The sequence below is a fragment of the Entelurus aequoreus genome, linkage group LG03 (assembly GCF_033978785.1).
Source record: "Entelurus aequoreus isolate RoL-2023_Sb linkage group LG03, RoL_Eaeq_v1.1, whole genome shotgun sequence".
Lineage (NCBI taxonomy): Eukaryota > Metazoa > Chordata > Actinopteri > Syngnathiformes > Syngnathidae > Entelurus > Entelurus aequoreus.
In genome coordinates this window covers 5,199,635-5,223,520 of record NC_084733.1, presented here as the reverse complement: position 1 = coordinate 5,223,520, position 23,886 = coordinate 5,199,635, and the positions used below count along the sequence as shown (strand labels likewise).

Here is a 23,886-nt window from a genome sequence, read left to right as displayed (position 1 = left end):
GGTAGGCTGGTTATTTTGATAACGTACAGGCGAGCACTTTGTATTACTTTGCACCGTTGTATTATTTGTACTCTGCACGAATGCTGTTCGCCATGTCAAAGATGTGAAAGTTTGATTGAATGATTGAAAGATTTATTGTTAATAAATGGGACGCTTTGCGTTCCCAAACAGTCATCTCTGTCCCGACAATCCCCTCCGTGGTAGCAGGAACCCCTATATACTACGCTAATTACACATCAAAACCCTGCGGCTTATAGTCGGGTGCGGCTTATATATGGAGCAATCTGTATTTTCCCCTAAATTTAGCTGGTGCGGCTTATAGTCAGGTGCGGCTTATAGTCCGGAAATTACGGTACTCAAAGCGTTTTGAAAGTATTTCCACATTCACACACTGATGACGGGAGCTGCCATGCAAGGCGCTAACCAGCAGCCATCAGGAGCATGTCATGGTGACCACGCCCATAGCCACAACCCCACCGCCACAGGTATCTTGGCAGTTTATGGGAAACACTGTGTTGTCATACTCTCGAAACAGGGTAGACTCAAACAACAAGGCAAAAAAATTATTATCTTTACACTGCAAAAAATGAAATCTAAGTAAGATTAAATATCTCAAAAAAGGGTGATATTTGCTTATTTTCTGTCTGATAAGATAATTCTTCTCACTAAACAGATTTTATGTTAGAGTGTTTTACTTGTTTTAAAGGCCTACTGAAATGAATTTTTTTTATTTAAACGGGGATAGCAGATCTATTCTATGTGTCATACTTGATCATTTCGCGATATTGCCATATTTTTGCTGAAAGGATTTAGTATAGAACAACGACGATAAAGATTGCAACTTTTGGTATCTGATAAAAAAAAGGCTTGCACCTACCGGAAGTAGCGTGACGTAGTCAGTTGAACATATACGCAAAGTTCCCTATTGTTTACAATGATGGCCGCATGAAGTGAGAGAGATTCGGACCGAGAAAGCGACAATTTCCCCATTAATTTGAGCGAGGATGAAAGATTTGTGGATGAGTAAAGTGCAAGTGAAGGACTAGTGGGGAGTTGAAGCTATTCAGATAGGGAAGATGCTGTGAGAGCCGGGGGTGACCTGATATTCAGCTGGGAATGACTACAACAGTAAATAAACACAAGACATATATATACTCTATTAGCCACAACACAACCAGGCTTATATTTAATATGCCACAAATTAATCCTGCATAAAAACACCTGCGTGTTTGTTATGCTAGCTCCTAGCTCCTCTGCTAGCTCCTAGCTCCATAGAACACGCCAATACAATTCAAACACCTGATCAACACACACAATCACTCAGCCCAAAAGACCGTTTACCTAACCCAAGGTTCATAAAGCTTATATATTTTTTAAAAGTTACGTACGTGACGCGCACATACGGTCAAGTTATCGAATGTTTAGCAGCCAAGGCTGCATACTCACGGTACCTGATATTCAGCTGGGAATGACTACAACAGTAAATAAACACAAGACATATATATACTCTATTAGCCACAACACAACCAGGCTTATATTTAATATGCCACAAATTAATCCTGCATAATAACACCTGCGTGTTTGTTATGCTAGCTCCTAGCTCCTCTGCTAGCTCCTAGCTCCATAGAACACGCCAATACAATTCAAACACCCGATCAACACACACAATCACTCAGCCCAAAAGACCGTTCACCTAACCCAAGGTTCATAAAGCTTATATATTTTAAAAAAGTTACGTACGTGACGCGCACGTACGGTACGGTACGTGTTATGCTAGCTCCTAGCTCCTCTGCTAGCTCCTAGCTCCATAGAACACGCCAATACAATTCAAACACATGATCAACACACACAATCACTCAGCCCAAAAGACCGTTCACCTAACCCAAGGTTCATAAAGCTTATATATTTTAAAAAAGTTACGTACATACGCAAAAAAAAGCCAAAGCTGCACACTCACAGTAGCACGTCTGCGTCTTTGTCATCCAAATCAAAGTAATCCTGGTAAGAGTCTGTGTTGTCCCAGTTCTCTACAGGCGTCTGTGTATCCAAATCAAAAGTCCTCCTGGTTAGAGTCTCTGTTATCCGAGTTCTTCCATCTTGACTGCATCTTTCGGGAATGTAAACAAAGAAGCGCCGGCTGTGTACTGTTGTGGCTGACTACGTTCGAAAAATACGTCCATTTCGCACCGACAACTTTCTTCTTTGCTTGCTCGGCTTCCTTCTCCATAATGCAATGAACATGATTGAAACAGATTCACGAACACAGATGTCCAGAATACTGTGGAATTATGAAATGAAAACAGAGCTTTTTCGTATCGGCTTCAATGTGGAAGGCATACCCGTGTTCGTCGGGCTACGTCACACGCATACGTCATCCTCAGAGGCGTTTCGAACCGGAAGTTTAGCGGCAAATTTAAAATGTCACTTTATAAGTTAACCCGGCCGTATTGGCATGTGTTATAATGTTAAGATTTCATCATTGATATATAAACTATCAGACTGCGTGGTCGGTAGTAGTGGGTTTCAGTAGGCCTTTAAGGGTTTTGGTCCTAAATGATCCCAGTAAGATATTACAGCTTGTTGCTGAGATTTTATGACCTATATTGATGCCGAGCGCATATCATTATGTCAAGATAATGGCACTAGCATTTACTTCATTTAAGAATATTATTCAACATATTGAGCAAAAAAGGTCTCTTTTTTTTCTACCAAGAAAAGTGCACTTGTTATTAGTGAGAATATACTTTTTTTAAGGTATTTTTGGGTTCATTGAGGTTAGCTAATTTTACTTGTTTTGGAAAGTCTTGACAAGCCGAATTTTCTTGTTCTATTGGCAGATAATTTTGCTTAGGTCAAATAAAATACCCCAACTTTTTGTGTGTTTTTTTCTTGTTTTTGAACACTGACTTTTTGCAGTGTTTACACTGCAAAAAATGAAATTTAAGTAAGATTAAATATCTCAAATAAGGGTGATATTTGCTTATTTTCTGTCTGATAAGATAATTCTTTTCACTAAGCAGATTTTATGTTAGAGTGTTTTACTTGTTTTAAGGGTTTTGGTCCTAAATGATCCCAGTAAGATATTACAGCTTGTTGCTGAGATTTGATGACCTATATTGAGTAAAACATGCTTGAAACTAGAATATCAACTGATGCAAAGCTGTGTCATCAACACTCACAAGTATAAAGCTACTTTTTTTTAAAGTAATACATTCATACTTCAAGCATGAAAAAAAAATTCATGATGCCGAGCGCATATCATTATGTCAAGATAATGGCACTAGCATTTACTTCATTTAAGAATATTTTTCAACATATTGAGCAAAAAGGTCTAATTTTTTTTTTCTACCAAGAAAAGTGCACTTGTTATTAGTGAGAATATACTTATTTTAAGGTATTTTTGGGTTCATTGAGGTTAGCTAATTTTACTTGTTTTGGAAAGTCTTGACAAGCCGAATTTTCTTGTTCTTTGGGCAGATAATTTTGCTTAGTTCAAATAAAATACCCCTCATTTTTGTGGTTTTTTTTCTTGTTTTTGAACACTGACTTTTTGCAGTGTTTACACTGCAAAAAATGAAATCTAAGTACGATGAAATATCTCAAATAAGGGTGATATTTGCTTATTTTCTGTCTGATAAGATAATTTTTCTCACTAAGCAGATTTTATGTTAGAGTGTTTTACTTGTTTTAAGGGTTTTGGTCCTAAATGATCCCAGTAAGATATTACAGCTTGTTGCTGAGATTTGATGACCTATATTAAGTAAAACATGCTTGAAACTAGAATATCAATTGATGCAAAGCTGTGTCATCAACACTCACAAGTATAAAGCTACTTTTTTTAAAGTTATACATTCATACTTCAAGCATGAAAAAAAAATTCATGATGCCGAGCGCATATCATTATGTCAAGATAATGGCACTAGTATTTACTTCATTTAAGAATATTTTTCAACATATTGAGCAAAAAGGTCTAATTTTTTTTTTCTACCAAGAAAAGTGCACTTGTTATTAGTGAGAATATACTTATTTTAAGGTATTTTTGGGTTCATTGAGGTTAGCTAATTTTACTTGTTTTGGAAAGTCTTTACAAGCCGAATTTTCTTGTTCTTTGGGCAGATAATTTTGCTTAGTTCAAATAAAATACCCCTCATTTTTGTGTGTTTTTTTCTTGTTTTTGAACACTGACTTTTTGCAGTGTTTACACTGCAAAAAATGAAATCTAAGTAAGATGAAATATCTCAAATAAGGGTGATATTTGCTTATTTTCTGTCTGATAAGATAATTCTTCTCACTAAGCAGATTTTATGTTAGAGTGTTTTACTTGTTTTAAGGGTTTTGGTCCTAAATGATCCCAGTAAGATATTACAGCTTGTTGCTGAGATTTGATGACCTATATTAAGTAAAACATGCTTGAAACTAGAATATCAACTGATGCAAAGCTGTGTCATCAACACTCACAAGTATAAAACTACTTTTTTAAAGTAATAATTTCTTACTTCAAGAATGAAAAAAAAAATCATGATGCCGAGCGCATATCATTATGTCAAGATAATGGCACCAGCATTTACTTCATTTAAGAATATTTTTCAACATATTGAGCAAAAAGGTCTACTTTTTTTTCTACAAAGAAAAGTGCACTTGTTATTAGTGAGAATATACTTATTTTAAAGGTATTTTTGGGCTCATTGAGGTTAGCTAATTTTACTTGTTTTGGGAAGTCTTGACCAGCCGAATTTTCTTGTTCTATTGGCAGATAATTTTGCTCAGTTCAAATAAAATACCCCTAATTTTTGTGTGTTTTTTTCTTGTTTTTGAACACTGACTTTTTGCAGCGTAGATCAGGCCTGGGCAATTATTTTGACTCGTGGGCCAAATTTTGAGAAATAAATGTGTCTGGGGGCCGGTATATCTGGGGCCGTACTTATCAAGCTTCTTAGAGTGCCATTTTACACTTAAGTCCTGAGAATTAGCGAAATTTAGTCCTACTCTCAAACTTAAGAATAAAAGCTTTTTTATCAACGTTCTTAAGTCTAAGAATCACTCCTACTCTCCACGATATTTAAGAGACCTTCAGAGGTGTCTTAAGTGGTTAGGAGTTGCCAGCAGGGGATGGCACTGAGGCGAGAGAGACGTGCGCGAACGTTCAGGGAACGGAACAATGTTTTTTTTTTTTTTGATGACGAGCAGCTGATCAAACGGTATCGTTTAGACAGAGCGGATATTATTTTTGTCACAGATTTAATACTTTTCGATTCTTTGTTGATTTCTGCATGTGGCTGCAGTGGGCTAGTATATATAGAGCCACCCACACCAGTTTCAAATTAGTTGCCTAATTAATGAATTGGAAAGAAAATGTTATGACAGTAGCGTATGTGTGTGGCCGTGAGGTGAGTGACGTCAGTGAGTGTGTGGGCAATAGAAGAGAGGGAGCGGTAGCGTGAGTGCCGGCGGGGACTAGTTTGTTTTGTATTATTTTGTAGTTTATTGTCAAAATATACACTCCCATTGTCCACTTAAATATTTCAAAGATATTTCTTTATTCTTAGACAACGGATTCCCTTCCGTGATTGGTCATTTCTATGGACACAGAAATGACGTCACCTAAAATTCCGTTTACGGCACATAGTAATGTCGTAATTCAGCTCTGAGTGTGACACTGAAGATTCAGTCCTACACTTCGCTGAAAGTGTGAGTAAGACGCTTGATAACTAACTTTTAAGTGCAGCTTTCAGCGAAGAATTTATTTACTCTTAAGTCAACTCTTAGCAGACTTCTTAGGAGTAATTCTAAGAAGCTTGATAAGTACGGCCCCTGATTTTTAGGAACACTAATGCAAAACCTCACAATAATGTCTGATAGAATGCTAAAAACGAAATGGAATTTTACGTTTTTTTTTTTTTACTGAATGAGACACCCTGAATGTACATGAAAATAATGAATGTGGGATTTACAATATTAACTATGACCGATAAAACACTGAATATTGACAACATATGTGACCCGTGCTGGCAAAATGAGTCGGAATACGCACAGGCTAATTTTGAGCTACAGGCAAATAAGTGAAAAAAATGTATCTTGGTTGAAATTGAGATTTTCACAAAAATGAGTCCATAAAGCCACAATCTAGCGATCCCAATCATCGAAATAGCAAGAAAACATCTTAAATCACCTTTATTTGAAGGTTTTGTACGAGGTATGTCTCCAGAAATTAGTCCTTTGTGTTAAAATTCCTTGAGAAAATCAAGTGTTTTCAACGCTCACTCGCGGCAATAAGGGGGAATCCCCCTAGCCATATTTGGTATCATTGTGACGCCAAGTTTACCTACTTTCTAAAAATGAGCATGGAATTCCCGATGACGCCATTCTGGACCAATAGAATTCGAGTTTTTAAACCTGTCCCGACGTAAACAAATCCGGCTTGTTGCTAAGGGTCGCTGTGAGGCGTACCCTCATTGGTTGAATCACCCCGCGCGGTGCATTGTGGTATCATGGCAGCGCCCTGATGAAAAACAACACAGTAATTCGAGCGGAATATTTGGTGAAAAAAGGTGATTTTCGAACATTTAATTATTATTGTTGTGGATAAGTTAGACTGTTTTACATTCCGTAATGGATATAGAAGGTGGAGAGGGTACACAGGCGGTTGCAAGTGCGCTAAATTCACTGCAGTCGGCGAATCTTCTTAGTGCTGCTGGTCAGGAATATTACGGACAGCTGACCAGCTGACAAACTGACCAGTGAACAAAAAAACTGTGACATAACAGTGTTGACATTTTTGTACATAACCATTTTCAATAGAGTTGAATATATATTTTTCCTTTAGACATGGGATTTGACTTTAATTGTACCAATTTTGGTGTTGCTACAAGGACTTTTAAGGTATGGTTGCTATGGAGTTTTGTTTTGGAACATTCTGTTCTGGAACAGTAAACTTTAAGCTGTTTTTTTCTCAAAACGGACCCTCAAACTTGGTCGACTTCAATCGGATGTAACTCGGTCATTTTCTGTCCGATTCCAACAAACCATATATCATTTTGAAGGTCTTTAGATGGAGAATGTGTAAATAACAATAACTCGGTTTTTTAAATTTCCTCATTGTGACTCATTTTGCCAGCACAGGTCACATATGAACATTACACCCCGTCTTGATCGACATATTTTAAAATCAAGCGAAACGCTACAAAAATGCAAAAAACACAGCAAAATATGAATGCGAAGGGTTTAAAAAAAAAAAACACCCACCTACAATCTGATATATCTGATACATCACTAAGGTTTGGGCCTTAATTTGCCCAGGTCTGCGCTAAAACCTTAAAGAAGCATGCTGCTAACTGTATGGAAGTAAAATGCTGACCTCAGCAGCGAGAGTAATACAAGTTAGGACTGCCGTTCCGACCCAATGGCGGTGACATGGCACCTCTCCCTCCTCGCCATGCCACATCTTTTGTTCTCGCTCTCTGCAGTCGGCTAAAAATTGGCTGCTCTTTTTTTCCCCCCCATGTCGTGTGACTAATGGTGCCTCACCGGGTTCGGTTTTGCCACGGGCGGGCAATGTGGGCACGAGCAAGAATGTTAAATTAGGTGTGAGTGTGCCCTTCTACTTTGTCATTGAACTGTAGTGTTGTGTATTCATGACGGTTGACACGTGAACATACAAAATCTGGTATTCAGAAGTCTGCTCATAGCTCTGTCAACAAACCCCAAATCTGTTGAATGCAGTCAATAAACGCCTTAAAGTGCTCACTGAGGACTGGAAGTATTCTGGTGAGAGTCCCTCCAACTGCAGGATGCGGTCCTCCAGCTTCTTCAACCTCTGGTAGACGCTCAATGGAACCGGACCCGCTGCGTGACAAAACAATGCGCATTAGCATTGACCTTTTTTTCCAAACAACACTTTTATTGTGAAAAAACCTTACCTGTCGGGAGTTTGAGGTGAAATTCCATGTTGTTGAGGCGTTCCTCGACGGCCGGATTGCCGCAGTCTCGCGTGGCCAAGCTCCGTGCCTGGTCGAAGGCCTCTCCTTGGACCCCCGTGCGCGTCTGAGGGCCGTACGTGTTGACTACCCGCGTGACTGCACGGAAACATTCACAAAGGGACAACTAGGAAAGCACTCAGAAAACGCAGACCTCCGCCAGGCTCTGTCTCCCAAGTAGGGATGGGCACCTTTCACATTTAAACCGATACGGTACCAATTCACGGTACCAGATAATCAATACCGGTACTCAACGGTACCAGTTTTCGGTAACTTTTGAGTGTGTCAGTAAATATTAAATGTTTTCAATATGAAAATCTTATTTTTTATGCAATATTTTAAAATGAGCCAATTATGGTAACGTCTGTATAGTTGTTATATATATATTTTTTAATTACATTTCTGAGGCAGAGTGCGCTCTCAGTGCTGCTGGAGTGATAGCCGAGTGTTCGTGTTGTGAACATTTTATATCACGGTTATTGTGACCAAAATTAGCACCGTTATCATATTGGCATTATTGTTGAAAAGTGCTCAACAAGTACTTATACACGCACTGAAATTCTTATATTTTTTAAATACCTAAAATAAATACACACTTTTAGAACTATTTTGCATGTTTTGTGCTTCTTATTCTTTACTGGTAGTGTTTTAAATTACATTTCTGAGGCCGAGTGCGCTCTCAGTGCTGCTGGAGTGATAGCCGAGTGTTCGTGTTGTGAACATTTTATATCACGGTTATTGTGACCAAAATTATCACCGTTATTATGTTGGCATTATTGTTGAAAAGTGCTCAACAAGTACTTATACACGCACTGAAATTCTGATTTTTTAAATACCTAAAATAAATACACACTTTTAGAACTATTTTGCATGTTTTGTGCTTCTTATTCTTTACTGGTAGAGTTTTAAATTACATTTCTGAGGCAGAGTGCGCTCTCAGTGCTGCTGGAGTGATGGCCGAGTGTTCGTGTTACGAACATTTTATATCACGGTTGTTGTGACCAAAATTAGCACCGTTATCATATTGGCATTAATGTTGAAAAGTGCTCAACAAGTACTTATACACGCACTGAAATTCTTATATTTTTTAAATACCTAAAATAAATACACACTTTTAGAACTATTTTGCATGTTTTGTGCTTCTTATTCTTTACTGATAGAGTTTTAAATTACATTTCTGAGGCCGAGTGCGCTCTCAGTGCTGCTGGAGTGATGGCCGAGTGTTCGTGTTGTGAACATTTTATATCACGGTTATTGTGACCAAAATTAGCACCGTTATTATATTGGCATTATTGTTGAAAAGTGCTCAACAAGTACTTATACACGCACTGAAATTCTTATATTTTTTTAAATACCTAAAATAAACACACACTTTTAGAACTATTTTGCATGTTTTGTGCTTCTTATTCTTTACTGATAGTGTTTTAAATGACATTTCTGAGGCAGAGTGCGCTCTCAGTGCTGCTGGAGTGATGGCCGAGTGTTCGTGTTATGAACATTTTATATAACGGTTATTGTGACCAAAATTAGCACCGTTATCATATTGGCATTAATGTTGAAAAGTGCTCAACAAGTACTTATACACGCACTGAAATTCTTATATTTTTTAAATACCTAAAATAAATACACACTTTTAGAACTATTTTGCATGTTTTGTGCTTCTTATTCTTTACTGATAGTGTTTTAAATTACATTTCTGAGGCCGAGTGCGCTCTCAGTGCTGCGGGAGTGATGGCCGAGTGTTCGTGTTGTGAACATTTTATATCACGGTTATTGTGACCAAAATTAGCACCGTTATTATATTGGCATTAATGTTGAAAAGTGCTCAACAAGTACTTATACACGCACTGAAATTCTTTTAAATACCTAAAATAAATACACACTTTTAGAACTATTTTGCATGTTTTGTGTTTCGTATTCTTTACTGATAGTGTTTTAGTCTTAGTATTTCATCTGTTCTAGTGACTAAACTTTTAATGTTATACATATTGGTTTGTACTTTAAGATTTATTTAAATGAAAAGTGCGGTGGAAATAAAATCTATTATTTTTTATTTCTGGTGGGCGTTCTACTTTTTGGTTATCCTACACTTTTCAAAAGGTCCTTGAACGCACCTGTGTCTTGTATTTCTCAGATGATAATTTTGTGCCATAACAGCACAGCCTGTGGGTTCAATTGAATAGCTTAGTTGTTCAGACAGGAATGTGTTTATACACGTTTAGACTGAGGTATGTCGTTTCTTAATGGGGAAATACGTTAAAGGCCTACTGAAAGCCACTACTACCGACCACGCAGTCTGATAGTTTATATATCAATGATGAAATCTTAACATTGCAACACATGCCAATACGGCCGGGTTAGATTAGTAAAGTGCAATTTTAAATTTCCCGTGAAATATCCTGCTGAAAACGTCTCTGTATGATGACGTTTGCGGGTGACGTCACGGATTGTAGCGGACATTTTGGGACAGCATTGTGGCCAGCTATTAAGTCGTCTGTTTTCATCGCAAAATTCCACAGTATTCTGGACATCTGTGTTGGTGAATCTTTTGCAATTTGTTTAATGAACAATGGAGATAGCAAAGAAGAAAGCTGTAGGTGGGAAGCGGTGTATTAGTGGCCGGCTGCAGCAACACAAACACGTAGCGGATACGTCGTAGCCGGTGTTTCATTGTTTACATTCCCGAACGATGACAGTCAAGCTTCACCATTGGCCTGTGGAGAACTGGGACAACATAGACTCTTACCAGGAGGACTTTGAGTTGGATACGCATGCTTGTGGAGATGGGACAACAGAGACTCTTACCAGGAGGACTTTGAGTTGGATACTCGCTACCGTGAGTATGCAGCTGCGGCTTCCAAACATTTGATCGCTTGCCCGTACGTGCGTGCCGCTATGTGCATGTCACGTACGTAACTTCGGGGAAATATATGTGCTGTATGAACTTTGGAGAGGTGAACGGTACTTTGGGCTGTGGGATTGAGTGTGTTGTGCGGGTGTTTGATTTGTATTGGCGGGTTATATGGACGGGAGGGGGGAGGTGTTTGTTATGTGGGATTAATTTGTGGCATATTAAATATAAGCCTGGTTGTGTTGTGGCTAATAGAGTATATATATGTATTGTGTTTATTTACTGTTTTAGTCATTCCCAGCTGGATATCAGGTCCCACCCGCCTCTCAAAGCATCTTCCCTATCTGAATCGCTTCCACTGCCCTCTAATCCTTCACTCTCACTTTCCTCATCCACAAATCTTTCATCCTCGCTCAAATTAATGGGGAAATCGTCGCTTTCTCGGTCCGAATCGCTCTCGCTGCTTGTGGCCATGATTGTAAACAATGTGCAGATGTGAGGAGCTCCACAACCTGTGACGTCACGCTACTTCCGGTACAGGCAAGGCTTTTTTATCAGCAACCAAAAGTTGCGAACTTTATCGTCGATGTTCTCTACTAAATCCTTTCAGCAAAAATATGGCAATATCGCGAAATGATCAAGAATGACACATAGAATGGACCCGCTATCCCCGTTTGAATAAGAAAATCTCATTTCAGTAGGCCTTTAATGTCTCTTGTTATTATGTTAGCATTTAAGCAGGCGCGACTTTGTGAGTTTTCAAAGCAGCGACCACTCAGAGCTTTTCAATTTGTTTTACTTTAAAACAGCGAGTTTAATTTTCAGATTTGCTCAGATGCACCATGGTCGATCATTCAAATCAGACAAAGGCATGCCCACCAATCCAATGCCACAGGTAGATTGCAGTTGTGTTGAAAACTCAGGACAGTACATTTGAATAATAAATCCCACCTTTCACGTGGCTTTTAAATCCCGGGTAAGGCGTAAACACTGCATCGGTTCTGGCACAACTGTTCTCTGCTGGGCAGAAAGCGAGAGAAATACAATTAAAAGAGAACAAAAACGCTGTCGCCACGAGCGGGTGCGACGTGGCTCTAGTTTTGGGGTGTCCGGTGTACCGCCGGGGGGCCACTTGCTGTCCGCAGCTAATTTTTTAAAGTAGCAGTAGAGTGGAAAAACAAGTTGCCCCTATATTGAAGCTATTATCATATATTAAGGGTGTAACGGTACACAAAAATTTCGGTTCGGTACGTACCTCGGTTTAGAGGTCACGGTTCGGTTCATTTTTGGTACAGTAAGAAAACAACGGAATATACATTTTTTGGTTATTTATTTGCCAAATTTGTAAACAATGGCTTTATCCTTTTAACATTGCTTTAAAATAGCTCTGTGTGTCATGGATGTGAGCCACCACTAGGCTGATCAGTGCAACAGCAGGCAGTCATGAATGCTAAAGATAATAATAACATACATATACACACAGGGTCCATTGCCAGGGTTCATGTGGTCAACATATCAATCAATCAATCAATGTTTATTTATATAGCCCTAAATCACAAGTGTATATAAAATGAAAACTAAATAAGATGAGGCTCAGAATGGTTTCTTAACAAAACCTTTCTAGGGACGGCGTGGCGAAGTGGGTAGAGTGGCCGTGCCAGCAATCGGAGGGTTGCTGGTTACTGGGGTTCAATCCCCACCTTCTACCATCCTAGTCACGTCCGTTGTGTCCTTGGGCAAGACACTTCACCCTTGCTCCTGATGGCTGCTGGTTAGCGCCTTGCATGGCAGCTCCCGCCATCAGTGTGTGAATGTGTGTGTGAATGTGGAAATACTGTCAAAGCGCTTTGAGTACCTTGAAGGTAGAAAAGCGCTATACAAGTATAACCCATTTATCATTTATTTATTTACATATAAAGTGCTTTTTTTGATTGATTGAGACTTTTATTAGTAGATTGCACAGTACAGTACATATTCCGTACAACTGACTACTAAATGGTAACACCCCAATAAGTTTTTCAACTTGTTTAAGTCGGGGTCCACGTTAATCAACATTAAACTGCCTCAAGTTGTTGCTCAGATTAAATAAAATGACAGAATTTTTCTCTCTACATACAAAAAGTGCAACAGTAAACAGTTTTAAGTCAACTCACCCTCAGATTAACTTTTCTTCCCCCCCCGGTCTTTAACCCTGGTAACTTTCACTCAACCTTCATGTTTTTTGCCAGAAAAATCAGTTTATCCACATTGTAACTGCAAGCAGGTCTGCCCTTTCTGCAGACAATGTCTTCATCTGTGGAAAATACCCTTTCGCTGGGCACAGAGCTAGCAGGTATGGCGAGGTAGTGCCTCGCTAACTTGGCAGTAAGAGGATATATGGGCTCATTGTTCTTCCACCATAGAAGTGGTTCAAAATCTAGTTTTTAATGCAATATGGTCTTAAATCTGCTGCTATAAAAACATTTGTTATTGCTTTAGCCCTGCCTGACTCGCCGAGGAGAGGCTGCTTGAATGCGGTGTTTGCAAGACACTCGTCTTTCTTTTCGTTGAAGCGATGTTATCCATTGTTGTATCGCACCGCGAAACCGAAGTGTTCCAAAACGGGAGATCTTAACGAGGCAGGAGGGTCTTTCAGCTCTGTCTTTTACATGTTGTCGTAGCCCGGTCGCTGCTAGCATGCCGTGTGTTGTGCCTCGGTGTGCATTGTTTACACAACGTGCGGTGCGCTACTTAATATGTCCGTGTGGAAACTCGTTCGGTACACCTCCGAACCGAACCCAAACCCCCGTACCGAAAAGGTTCAATACAAATACATGTACCGTTACACACTTATCATATATATCTGATTTATGACAACTAAAGACATCCAAAGTTTGCGGATAAAAAGATATGATCAAAACAGTATCAATCTCACGGAGATTCCCGAGCCATTTTGAGAGATAATCAAGAAGCCAGACACGTCATGGCGTGGTGTAGTGCTAGGGACCGCAGATCCCTTCCCCACCAAAAACAATGCAAATCGTGTGGACTTTGTGAGAGCAAACATTTACTTAAGGCAAAAAGATGATCCAGAATCTTATATTGTTGATCTGGAATATAAGGAGGATGAGCTACAAGTTTTAGAAGCACTACCAAAAAAAATCCAGCTTTAGCGAAACACTATATAAAATCGCATAAAACATTGAAAATACAAAAAAAATTATGAGTAGGGCCTCTTTGGATCCCCAGGAATTTTAGCGTGATTTTTTAAACAGTTATTGCTAAAAAAATAATCAATGTTGTTATGAATTATTGACCTATTTAAAGCTACTATTACTTCAAATATTCCAACTTGGAATTTTTTGGGGGGAAAATATGACATATTTAATTGTTTTGCCATAAAAACAAGGCTTTGACAAAAAGGGCATACAATATTAAAAAATAATAACACAATATTAAAAAATAATAATAAATAATTTATATCGACAGTTGATCTAGTGCACAGGTGTCAAACTCAAGGCCCGGGGGCCAGATGTAGCCCGCCACTTTTTTGGCCCTCGAAAGCTTGGAAATAATATGTATTTTCTTACTAAATGTATTTTCTTTCTATTTTGGGAGAAAAAAAAAATGTACTCATGTAATCGCAAATTATGTTAACTTAAATATTGTCTAATTATGCAAAAATATATGATCAAACATTCAAAACCATTTTTAAAATAGAAATAAATACTAATAATAATGACTTCGAAGCAAGTTATCCATCAAATTGTGCAATGTAAAAATAGCAATAGATTTCATGGTAAAATTGTAAAATTTACTGCGGTTTTTACAGCATTTTTCTCTAAATGAAAAAAACTGTACTTTATTTTACTGTAATAAACTGTGGTGCCGTTTTAGCATTTACAGTAATACACCGGAAAATCTACAGTTGTTGATTTACGGTAAAAAAAACAACCAAAAAACTGGCAGCTCAGGTGCCAAAATTTTACTGTAAAATTGCATTTTTTTTTATTAAAAGTATAAAAAAACAAATGTAAATTTTGCAGTAAAATTCTGGCAACTGAGCTGCCTTTTTTTTTTTTTACCATAAAAACAGCAGTACTGTTTTTCCCATTTACAGTAATATACACTACATTTTGAGGTGAAATTTTTACAACTTACCATATTTTTTTTTACATTTTAGTGTGAAAAAAAAACTATTAATAAAATGCATAAAAAATGGTGTAATAATAGTATTCACTGTTAGAAGCGGCCCTCCGGGGCCAAACATAAGTGCGATGTGGCCCTCAGTGAAAACAACTTTGACACCCCTGATCTAGTGATTTAAGTGTTGAATAAGACAAATTGATAGATGACTTATTTTTAACATTTTCATGACTGAGACCCTTCTGGTTAACCAGGACCAAACTTAAGGGTAAACGTGAAAAAGAAACAACTATACATTATATTGGTTTTAAATATGGCCCCCAAATTATTAGATTTTTCAGTGTGCGGCCCTCAATGGAAAAGATTGGACTCCCCTGCTCTAGTCGCTAACGTGTTGTTCTCTGCTAAGCCGGCCGCGTTTTTGGAGGCCGTTAGCTACTTGAGCCGTGCTCCCGCTGCAGTTCAGGCTGACCTCTCGCCTTGTGGAAATCAGCTCTCTCCCAAACATTGGCAATCTGTGTGGCGGCTCCCACTCCAACCTGACACATTCAAGGCTCCCCGCCCACCCGCCTCCTCCCCCCCCCGCTCCATCCTCACCCTGATTGCAGTCGATCACGTTGCAAAACTCGCGCACATTGTTTTCATTGATCTCCATCTGCTTGCGCTCCATAAATGCAGATATTCTCCGCTCGATCTACAGAAGGGAGAGACGACAACAGATAATGATCGATAAAATATTCAAAGGCGGGGCAGAAAGGCAAAAGAGTTTTTTTGTCGTCGTTGCCGCGGCTGTAGGCGAAATGATAACACACCGAGGCAAACGGCAATTTGCATGAGGCAAAATGACGATTGCAATCCCAGGTAGGCAAAACACGCTGGCGGACATCACATGATGGAATATGAATACTGTTTGCTTGGCTACCAAAATAAATGCGCAACAGAATGGGGGCCTCTTGTCCTCCATCCACATCCAATCTCAGAGTAATGAGCATCCACTTCATAATCCATCAAGGACCCGGCCCTCTCTCAGAGCCCTCCAGCAACGTGGTCTCTTCTAGCGGACCACGCCGCTAAAAGACCCCCCCCTTTATTCCCTCTCCCCGACTCTCCTAGTCATCGCCTCTCCGTGCAGTCAATTACCAACGATTATTCATTTTGTGTGACATGGAGTAAAAGACAATAAATAAAAATAAAGAGGGCTCGACAGCTGCCTGACTTAAACGGACCTCGGACTTGCCCGCTCGGATCTGCACCAGGACGTCACTGGTCGCGTCTGACGCTGCCGCCGCGGCGTCGGGGAGGGGAGGGCCTCGCTCGGACGGGGTCGGGTCTTCAAGAGCAGACGTGGACACGGCGTCACGTGGTGTCTCCTTCTTAGTCGCCAATAATGTGTGACTGTGAGCCTTCGTCAGGGTCCTCAGGCTTTCTGACACAGTCTGAACAAAGAAAAGTGGAACACCATAACACATACTGTATATTCCTATATATATTAAGGGTGTAACGGTACGTGTATTTGTATTGAACCGTGATTGATTCGGTTCGGAGGTGTACCGAACGAGTTTCCACACGGACATATTAAGTAGCGTACCGCACGTTGTGTAAACAATGCACACCGAGGCACAACACACGGCATGCTAGCAACGACCGGGCTACTACAACATGCAAAAGCCAGAGCTGGAAGACCCTCCTGCCTCGTTAAGATCTCCCATTTGGGAATATTTCGGTTTCGCGTTGCGATACAACAAGGGATAACATCGCTTCAACAAAGAGAAGGACAAACAAACACAGCTCCCACCGCATTCAAGCAGCTTCTCCTCGGCGAGTCAGGCAGGGCTAAAGCAATAACAAATGTTTTTATAGCAGCAGATTCAGTGTTTCCCATAAACTGCCAAGATACCTGTGGCGGTGGGGGCGTGGCTATGGGCGTGGTCACCATGACATCATCGAGTAATTTGCATAATTTACTACAATGATTTGATTTTCTCTAAAAAGGCTCAAAAAATGTATACTTACTAATTAATAACACTTTGGTTTAAACGTCCATCCATCCATTTAACAATATAATTACAACACCTTATGTACATATTTATATACAGATTTGAACAATAAGTTATTCACTGAAATATATTTATTAATTGTGGTTTTTACAAAAAATATATCTTATAAAATATAAAAGTTAAAATGTCTCAAAGCTCTGCCCCTTTAATTAGTGCATACTAAATAATTTAACTTTAGCCTACTACTACAACCATATTATTTACCAGCAACATAAAGCGAAACAGAGGCAGAGGTGTCCTGCCACAGTCAGTAACAAATAAACAGAAAACAGTAGTGGTGGTAGATAGACACAGAGCTTCATCAAACATCTGATCCACTGAACAAAGAGCTCCAAAAATCTTGAACTTTAGACTGCCATCAGTTTTACTCCCTACACTTAACCATGTGTTTCCTACTGCCTGCAGACTTTGCACCCTTTGTTATATACATATGTTGTGTTTCTAATATCAATACATTTAATAAAGTCAAATACAAATAAGGCAACAAGAGAAGTATCCTACACTTCTCTTTTGTAAAGTAAATCTGAACAGCCGATATGGGCATCTACATCAACTATATGATTTGCCTGAGAAGCTGGAGAGGACAAAAAAAATAAATAAAAAATAAAAAAATTTTTTTTTAATTTTTTTATTTTATTTGTGGCGGACGTAATTCTTTCGTGGTGGGCCGCCACAAATAAATGAATGTGTGGGAAACCCTGAGATTTAAGACCGTATTGCATTAAAAACTAGATTTTGACCCACTTCTATGGTGGAAGAACAATGAGCCCATATATCCTCTTACTGCCAAGTTAGCCAGGCACTACCTCGCCATACCTGCTACCTCCGTGCCCAGTGAAAGGGTATTTTCCACAGCTGGAGACATTTTAACTGCAACCAGGTCTGCTCTTTCTGCAGACAATGTGGATGAACTGATTTTTCTGGCAAAAAACATGAAAATTGAGTGAAAGTCACCAGGGTTAAAGGCTGGGGGGGGGGGGAAGAAAAGTTAATCTGAGGCTGAGTTGACTTGAAAGTGTTTAATGTTGCACTTTTTATTTAATCTGAGCAACAACTTGAAGCAGTTTAATGTTGCACTTTATATGTGGGAATGTTGCACTTTATATGTAGAAAGGTTTTGTTAAAAAAAAATTCTGAGCTTTATCTTATTTAGTTTTTATTTTATATATGTTGACTGCATTAACCCTGGTAATCGACACTGTGTGTATATGTATGTTATTGTTATGTTAAAAGGATAAAGCCATTGTTAACAAATTTTGTTAAATAAATAACCAGCAAATGTATATTTAGTTTTTTTCTTACTGTACCGAAAATGAACCGAACCGTGACCTCTAAACAGAGGTGCGCACCGAACCGAAATGTTTGTGTACCGTTACACCCTTCATATACATAACATATATTCCTATATAAATACGTAACACTTTACATTCAAGCAGTTCTTAGTGATCACCTGTAAGTTAGTGATGTGCTGCTGCAAACAGCTGTAAACGTGAGCTGCGTCCGAAGACTGAAGACTCGCAGCATCCACGTTGACGTCCACTCTCAGCGCCGCGTCGCCCAAGTTGAGCTGCATTGTAGACACAAAGTAATGATGATGAGCACGGTTAAAAGGGAACGGCACTTTTTTGACATTTTGCCTATCATTTACAATCCCTAAACAAGAACTCCTATGTTTTTCTTCTTTTTATGCATTCTAAATGGTAAATAAAAATTAGTAAAAGTCTGTTAACAATAGAGGTAATGGAAGTGGCTCTATTCCACCTATAAAGCGCTCTAAAACACCCAAAAAACCTCCATCAATTTTATTATATACACACTGTAAGTATATATTTAATGTAGTAGGGTTGTACGTATACCGGTACTAGGGCTGCAACAACTAATCGATTATAAAATTTGAGCACCAGTCATTCAAGCTGGCTGGCCCCAAACCCCTGGTCACTGCAATCATCTACCGCCCCCCCAAACCCAACCCTGCATTCCTTTCCGATCTTTCTGAATTTCTCACCCAACTCTGTGCCATTTCACCTTCAGTCATCCTACTGGGTGATTTCAACATTCATGTCGATTCCACCACCTGTAAAACTGCCACTGAATTTCTGGACATTCTCGACTCATTTAATATCACTCAACACGTTGACTTCCCCACCCACAAAAAAGGACACACCCTGGACTTAATTTGCACCACTGGACTCTCCATCAGCAACCTCACCAGCTTCAACCTCACAGACATCCTCTCAGACCACCTGGCCCTCACCCTGGACATAGACATCCCCACCCCCCTTATCAAGCAGCAACGCTCCATATCATACCGGAACATGAAATCAATCCACCCCCCCTCTCTTTCCGCCCTACTGATTGACACCACCTCCGATCATACCCTCACTTTGAGCGCCTCCCCCACTGAACTGGTTAACAGATACAACAGCGCACTCTCCTCCTGTCTCAATCAACTCGCCCCCATAAAAACCAAAACTGTCTCCTACACCCACACTGCCCCCTGGTACACTGACCACCTCCGTCACCTTAAAGCCAAGGGCCGGCAGCTTGAACGGCTCTCAAAGAAAACCGGTCTCACTGTTCACCTGGACATCTACACACTACACCAACAGGAATACAGAGATGCCCTCAACAATGCACGCACTTCCCACTACTCCTCCGTTATACAATCCGGCAGCAACAACCCCAAGATACTCTTCTCTACCGTAACCCAACTCCTCAAACCCATGGACACCACCACCACCTCATTCACCACCAGCAAATGTGAAGAATTTTTATCATTTTTTCAATCAAAAATCAACACCATCCACTCTGAACTGGCCGCTTCCTCTCCCACCTCCTCCCCTACCCCCGATCATGCCCCCCCTTTACTCTCCAACCACCCACTCAACTTCTTCTCCGAAATCACCACAACTGACCTATCCTCCATAACTTCTGGTATGAAAGCCTCCACCTGCATCCTCGACCCAATCCCATCCACTTTAGTTATAGCCTGCCTTCCCTCACTCTCACCTCTCATCACCACTATAATTAACTCCTCCCTATCCACTGGCTCTGTCCCTCCTGCCCTCAAGCTGGCTGCCATCACCCCCATCCTCAAGAAATCCGGTCTCGACCCCAACTTCCCCAACAACTACAGGCCCATCTCCAACCTCCCCTTCCTCTCTAAAATTCTCGAACGTGCAGTTGCCTCCCAAATCAAATCCCACCTTCTCCACAATAACCTATACGAAACGTTCCAATCCGGCTTCCGCTCACTCCACAGCACAGAAACTGCCCTCCTCAAGGTCACCAACGACATCCTCCTCTCCGCCGACTCTGGTTCCCTCTCCATCCTCATTCTCCTCGACCTCAGTGCTGCCTTCGACACCATCAACCACTCCATCCTCCTATCACGCCTCCACTCCTCCCTTGGTTTATCCGGCACTGCCCTCTCCTGGATGAAATCCTACCTCTCTGACCGTCAGCAATTCATCTCAATCAACAACTGCACCTCCTCCACTGCCCCAGTCACCCACGGCGTCCCCCAAGGCTCAGTACTTGGCCCCCTACTCTTCACCATCTACCTCCTGCCCCTCGGTCAGATCCTCCGCCACCACGGCCTTCAATTTCACTGCTATGCCGACGACACACAACTATACCTTTCCACCACGACCATCACCCCAGCCACCCACTCCACCCTTACCACCTGCCTCACAGACATAAAAACCTGGATGCAAAAAAACTTTCTAAAACTCAACTGCAACAAATCTGAAATAATTATAATTGGCCCCGACTCCCTCACTCGCTCCACTCAGGACTTTTCATTAAACATCGACGGCTCCCTTGTCACTACCTCCACCCACATCCGCAATCTAGGTGTAATCTTCGACCCTACCCTCTCATTCCTCCCCCATGTAAACCACATCACCAAAACTGCATTCTTCCACCTCAGAAACATTGCCCGTCTCCGGCCCTCCCTCACACCCTCTGCTGCCGAAACCCTCATCCACGCCTTCATCTCATCCCGGCTAGACTATTGCAACAGCATCCTCTATGGCATCACTTCCAAAACCCTCAATAAACTGCAATATGTCCAGAACTCCGCTCCAGAGAGCACATCACACCTGTCCTTCATGACCTCCACTGGCTGCCTGTCAAATACAGAATCCCCTTTAAAATACTCCTCACCACCTACAAGGCACTCCATAACCTGGCTCCACCCTACCTCTCTGACCTCCTCCAGCCACACGTTCCGTCCCGTTCCCTCAGGTCTAGTGATGCTGGCCTCCTGGAGGTCCCCAAGACCAGGCGCCGAACCTGGGGCGACAGGGCCTTCTCCGTGGCTGCCCCCTCTCTCTGGAACGCTCTCCCCAGGCACATCAGAGAAGCCCCCTCCCTCCCTACCTTCAAAACCACCCTAAAAACTCACCTCTTCACATTAGCCTTTCCAAACTGACCCTGCCCTTGGTGTTTCTTTATTATTATTTTTTTTCTTTTTTCTTTTCTTAGTTTCTTTTCCTAATAAAGTTGTTTTAATCCCCCCCCCCCACACGTGTAAAGCGACTTTGGGTATTTAGAAAAGCGCTATATAAATCCCAGGTATTATTATTATTATTAAAAATAGTTGGCGATTAATTTAGTCATCGATTCGTTGGATCTATGCTATGCGCAGAGGCAATTTTTTTTTTATATAATCCAAAATTAACCTTTACCAACTCGGAGGCAAAGCAGCAGCAGCCGGCTCAGTATGTCAATATAGCAGCATAAGCTAGTTAGCTCTCTGTGATCAATGCGACGCAAAAAAAAAAGTGTCTCCTGCATAGTTCATGATTACAAAAATTCTAATACTCGGTTAATATTGAGGTCACAAGATGTAAAGTGAGTATTTTGGGCAGTTTTCAAATGTTTATTAGAGGGCTTTGTGGGCAGAATATAGGAGCTTCCATTGACTCCAGTGTTAGCAGACTTTTGCTAACATCTACTTTATTTACGATTTAGAATGCATAAAAAAGAAAAACATATGTGATCTTGTCCTACACGGGCAACATTTTAAAAAAAAGAGAGCAGTTCCCCTTCAAATTGAGCTACGCATAGTCACTGCATGCAGCTACATGACCATTTTTGTAAATACAAAAGCCATTTTTATTACCTATACTTTCTAAATATTATAACCGGCTTGCAGTATGATGCCTAAGCGCCGATCTACATTTCTGCCAGTGGGTGTTCGGTGTGTGTGTATTAGTGTGGTCCCGATACCAATATTTTGGTACCGGTACCAAAAGTATATCGGTACTTTTCTAAATAAAGGGGAACCACAAAAAAAACGTCATTATTGGCTTTATTTTAACAAAAAAATCTTACGGTACATTAAACATACATTTCTTATTACAATTGTGTCCTTAAATAAAATAGTGAACATACTAAACAACTTGTCTTTTAGTAGTAAGTAAACAAACAAAGGCTCCTAATTTAGCTGCTGACATATGCAGTAACATATTGTGTCATTTATCTACCTATTATTTTGTCAAAACTATTAATGACAAGTGGTGGAAATGAATTATTAATTTACTTGTTCATTTACTGTTAATATCTGCTTATTTTCTGTTTCAACATGTTCTATCTGCACTTCTGTTAAAATGCAATAATCACTTATTCTTCTGTTGTTTGATACTTTACTTTAGGATGATACCACACATTTGGGTATCAATCTGATACCAAGTAGTTACAGGATCATACATTGGTCATATTCAAAGTCCTCATGTGTCCAGGGACATTATTTCCTGAGTTTCTAAACATATTACACTATACACTATTTTAGTTACTTTGAATTTACAACCCCCTGGCGCTGTTTTGTCATGTTTTTGTACTTACTTTGATTATTATTTTTCAACTGTTTGTAAATGTTGAAATTTATAAATAAAGGTTTATAAAATTAAAACAAATAAAAAAATAAATACAATGCGCATGCGCGCACACACAGTGCAAATGTAAACAAACTTATTTTAATAGAAAATAATATTAGGCACACTGGGTGATTTGTACATAGTAAAATGTATAGAAATGTATTAATTTTGCTCTAAAATCAATTTAAAAATGTTTTCTCACGAGTTGCTGCTCATGTATTGTGTTGACTGCCGCTAGTAGCGTTAGCATGCTAGCTGTTAGCTAACCCGGCACTTGGCTGTAGAACACTTTCACGGCACGCAGAAACCACCCGAACTAACCTCTCTTCCAAAGTCTACCAGCAGCTCCAACAGCACACCCAGGCAGTCGGAGGCGCTGGACATTTTCTTACTGGACTCGCCGACCGTAGAACGAGACCCGCTCGGCTTCCGCGCCGTGGTCGCCATTGTGCTGTGACGTCAGCGGCCCGAACAGCTCATCGCTGATTGGCTGAAAAACCGGAAATAGATGCATACTAGCGTCATGCGTCATGAAAATGGGCGGAGCAAAGATAGTCAACAGTGCCAATTTGCAATATTTCAACGACTTTTATAGAATAGAATATAATATGATGGACTTTATTGTCATTATATTTGCATATAACAAGATTAAAGACTCCAATTTAAGGTGCGGTAGTGGAAACAAATATGGGATAAAACACAAGAAGTAATAAAGATAAAAAATAAGAATTTAAATAAACAGACTACTATCCAATACAAATAATAAGCAAGCCTGTACAATATACAAAATACTGTACAATATACAGAACAAGACAAGAGTACCGGAGTAATTGTTCTTGTATATAGTTGGGACAGGAGACAATAGTGTGTAACTCATTCAGTGGTCTTTATTGCAACTGATGGCCCGGACGTAAACACAACACACACTTCCTGCTAGCTGCTGGGACATACCATTCTGTTAGGGGTGCAACCCTTACTCGCCTATAACATCTCCCCTT

At 40.1% G+C, this 23,886-nt stretch overlaps 1 protein-coding gene across 4 annotated transcripts in view; it reads right to left on the bottom strand.

Moving 5' to 3' along the window:
* The window catches only part of mbip (MAP3K12 binding inhibitory protein 1), a 33,231-nt gene extending 9,853 nt beyond the window's left edge, over window positions 1–23,378 (bottom strand). For 2 of the 4 annotated variants that reach the window (XM_062040978.1, XM_062040977.1), the window contains exons 1-7: window positions 23,210–23,378; window positions 18,457–18,573; window positions 16,176–16,385; window positions 15,547–15,643; window positions 11,776–11,844; window positions 7,917–8,072; window positions 7,745–7,842 (exon numbers count right to left, since the gene is read on the bottom strand). In XM_062040978.1, coding sequence (XP_061896962.1) covers window positions 7,745–7,842; window positions 7,917–8,072; window positions 11,776–11,844; window positions 15,547–15,643; window positions 16,176–16,385; window positions 18,457–18,573; window positions 23,210–23,335 — 873 coding nt within the window. In that variant the 5' untranslated portion in view covers window positions 23,336–23,378. The remainder of the gene's footprint in view (window positions 1–7,744; window positions 7,843–7,916; window positions 8,073–11,775; window positions 11,845–15,546; window positions 15,644–16,175; window positions 16,386–18,456; window positions 18,574–23,209) is intronic. The other 2 variants (XM_062040979.1, XM_062040980.1) reach the window with 2 other exon arrangements.
* Window positions 23,379–23,886: the final 508 nt, after the last annotated feature.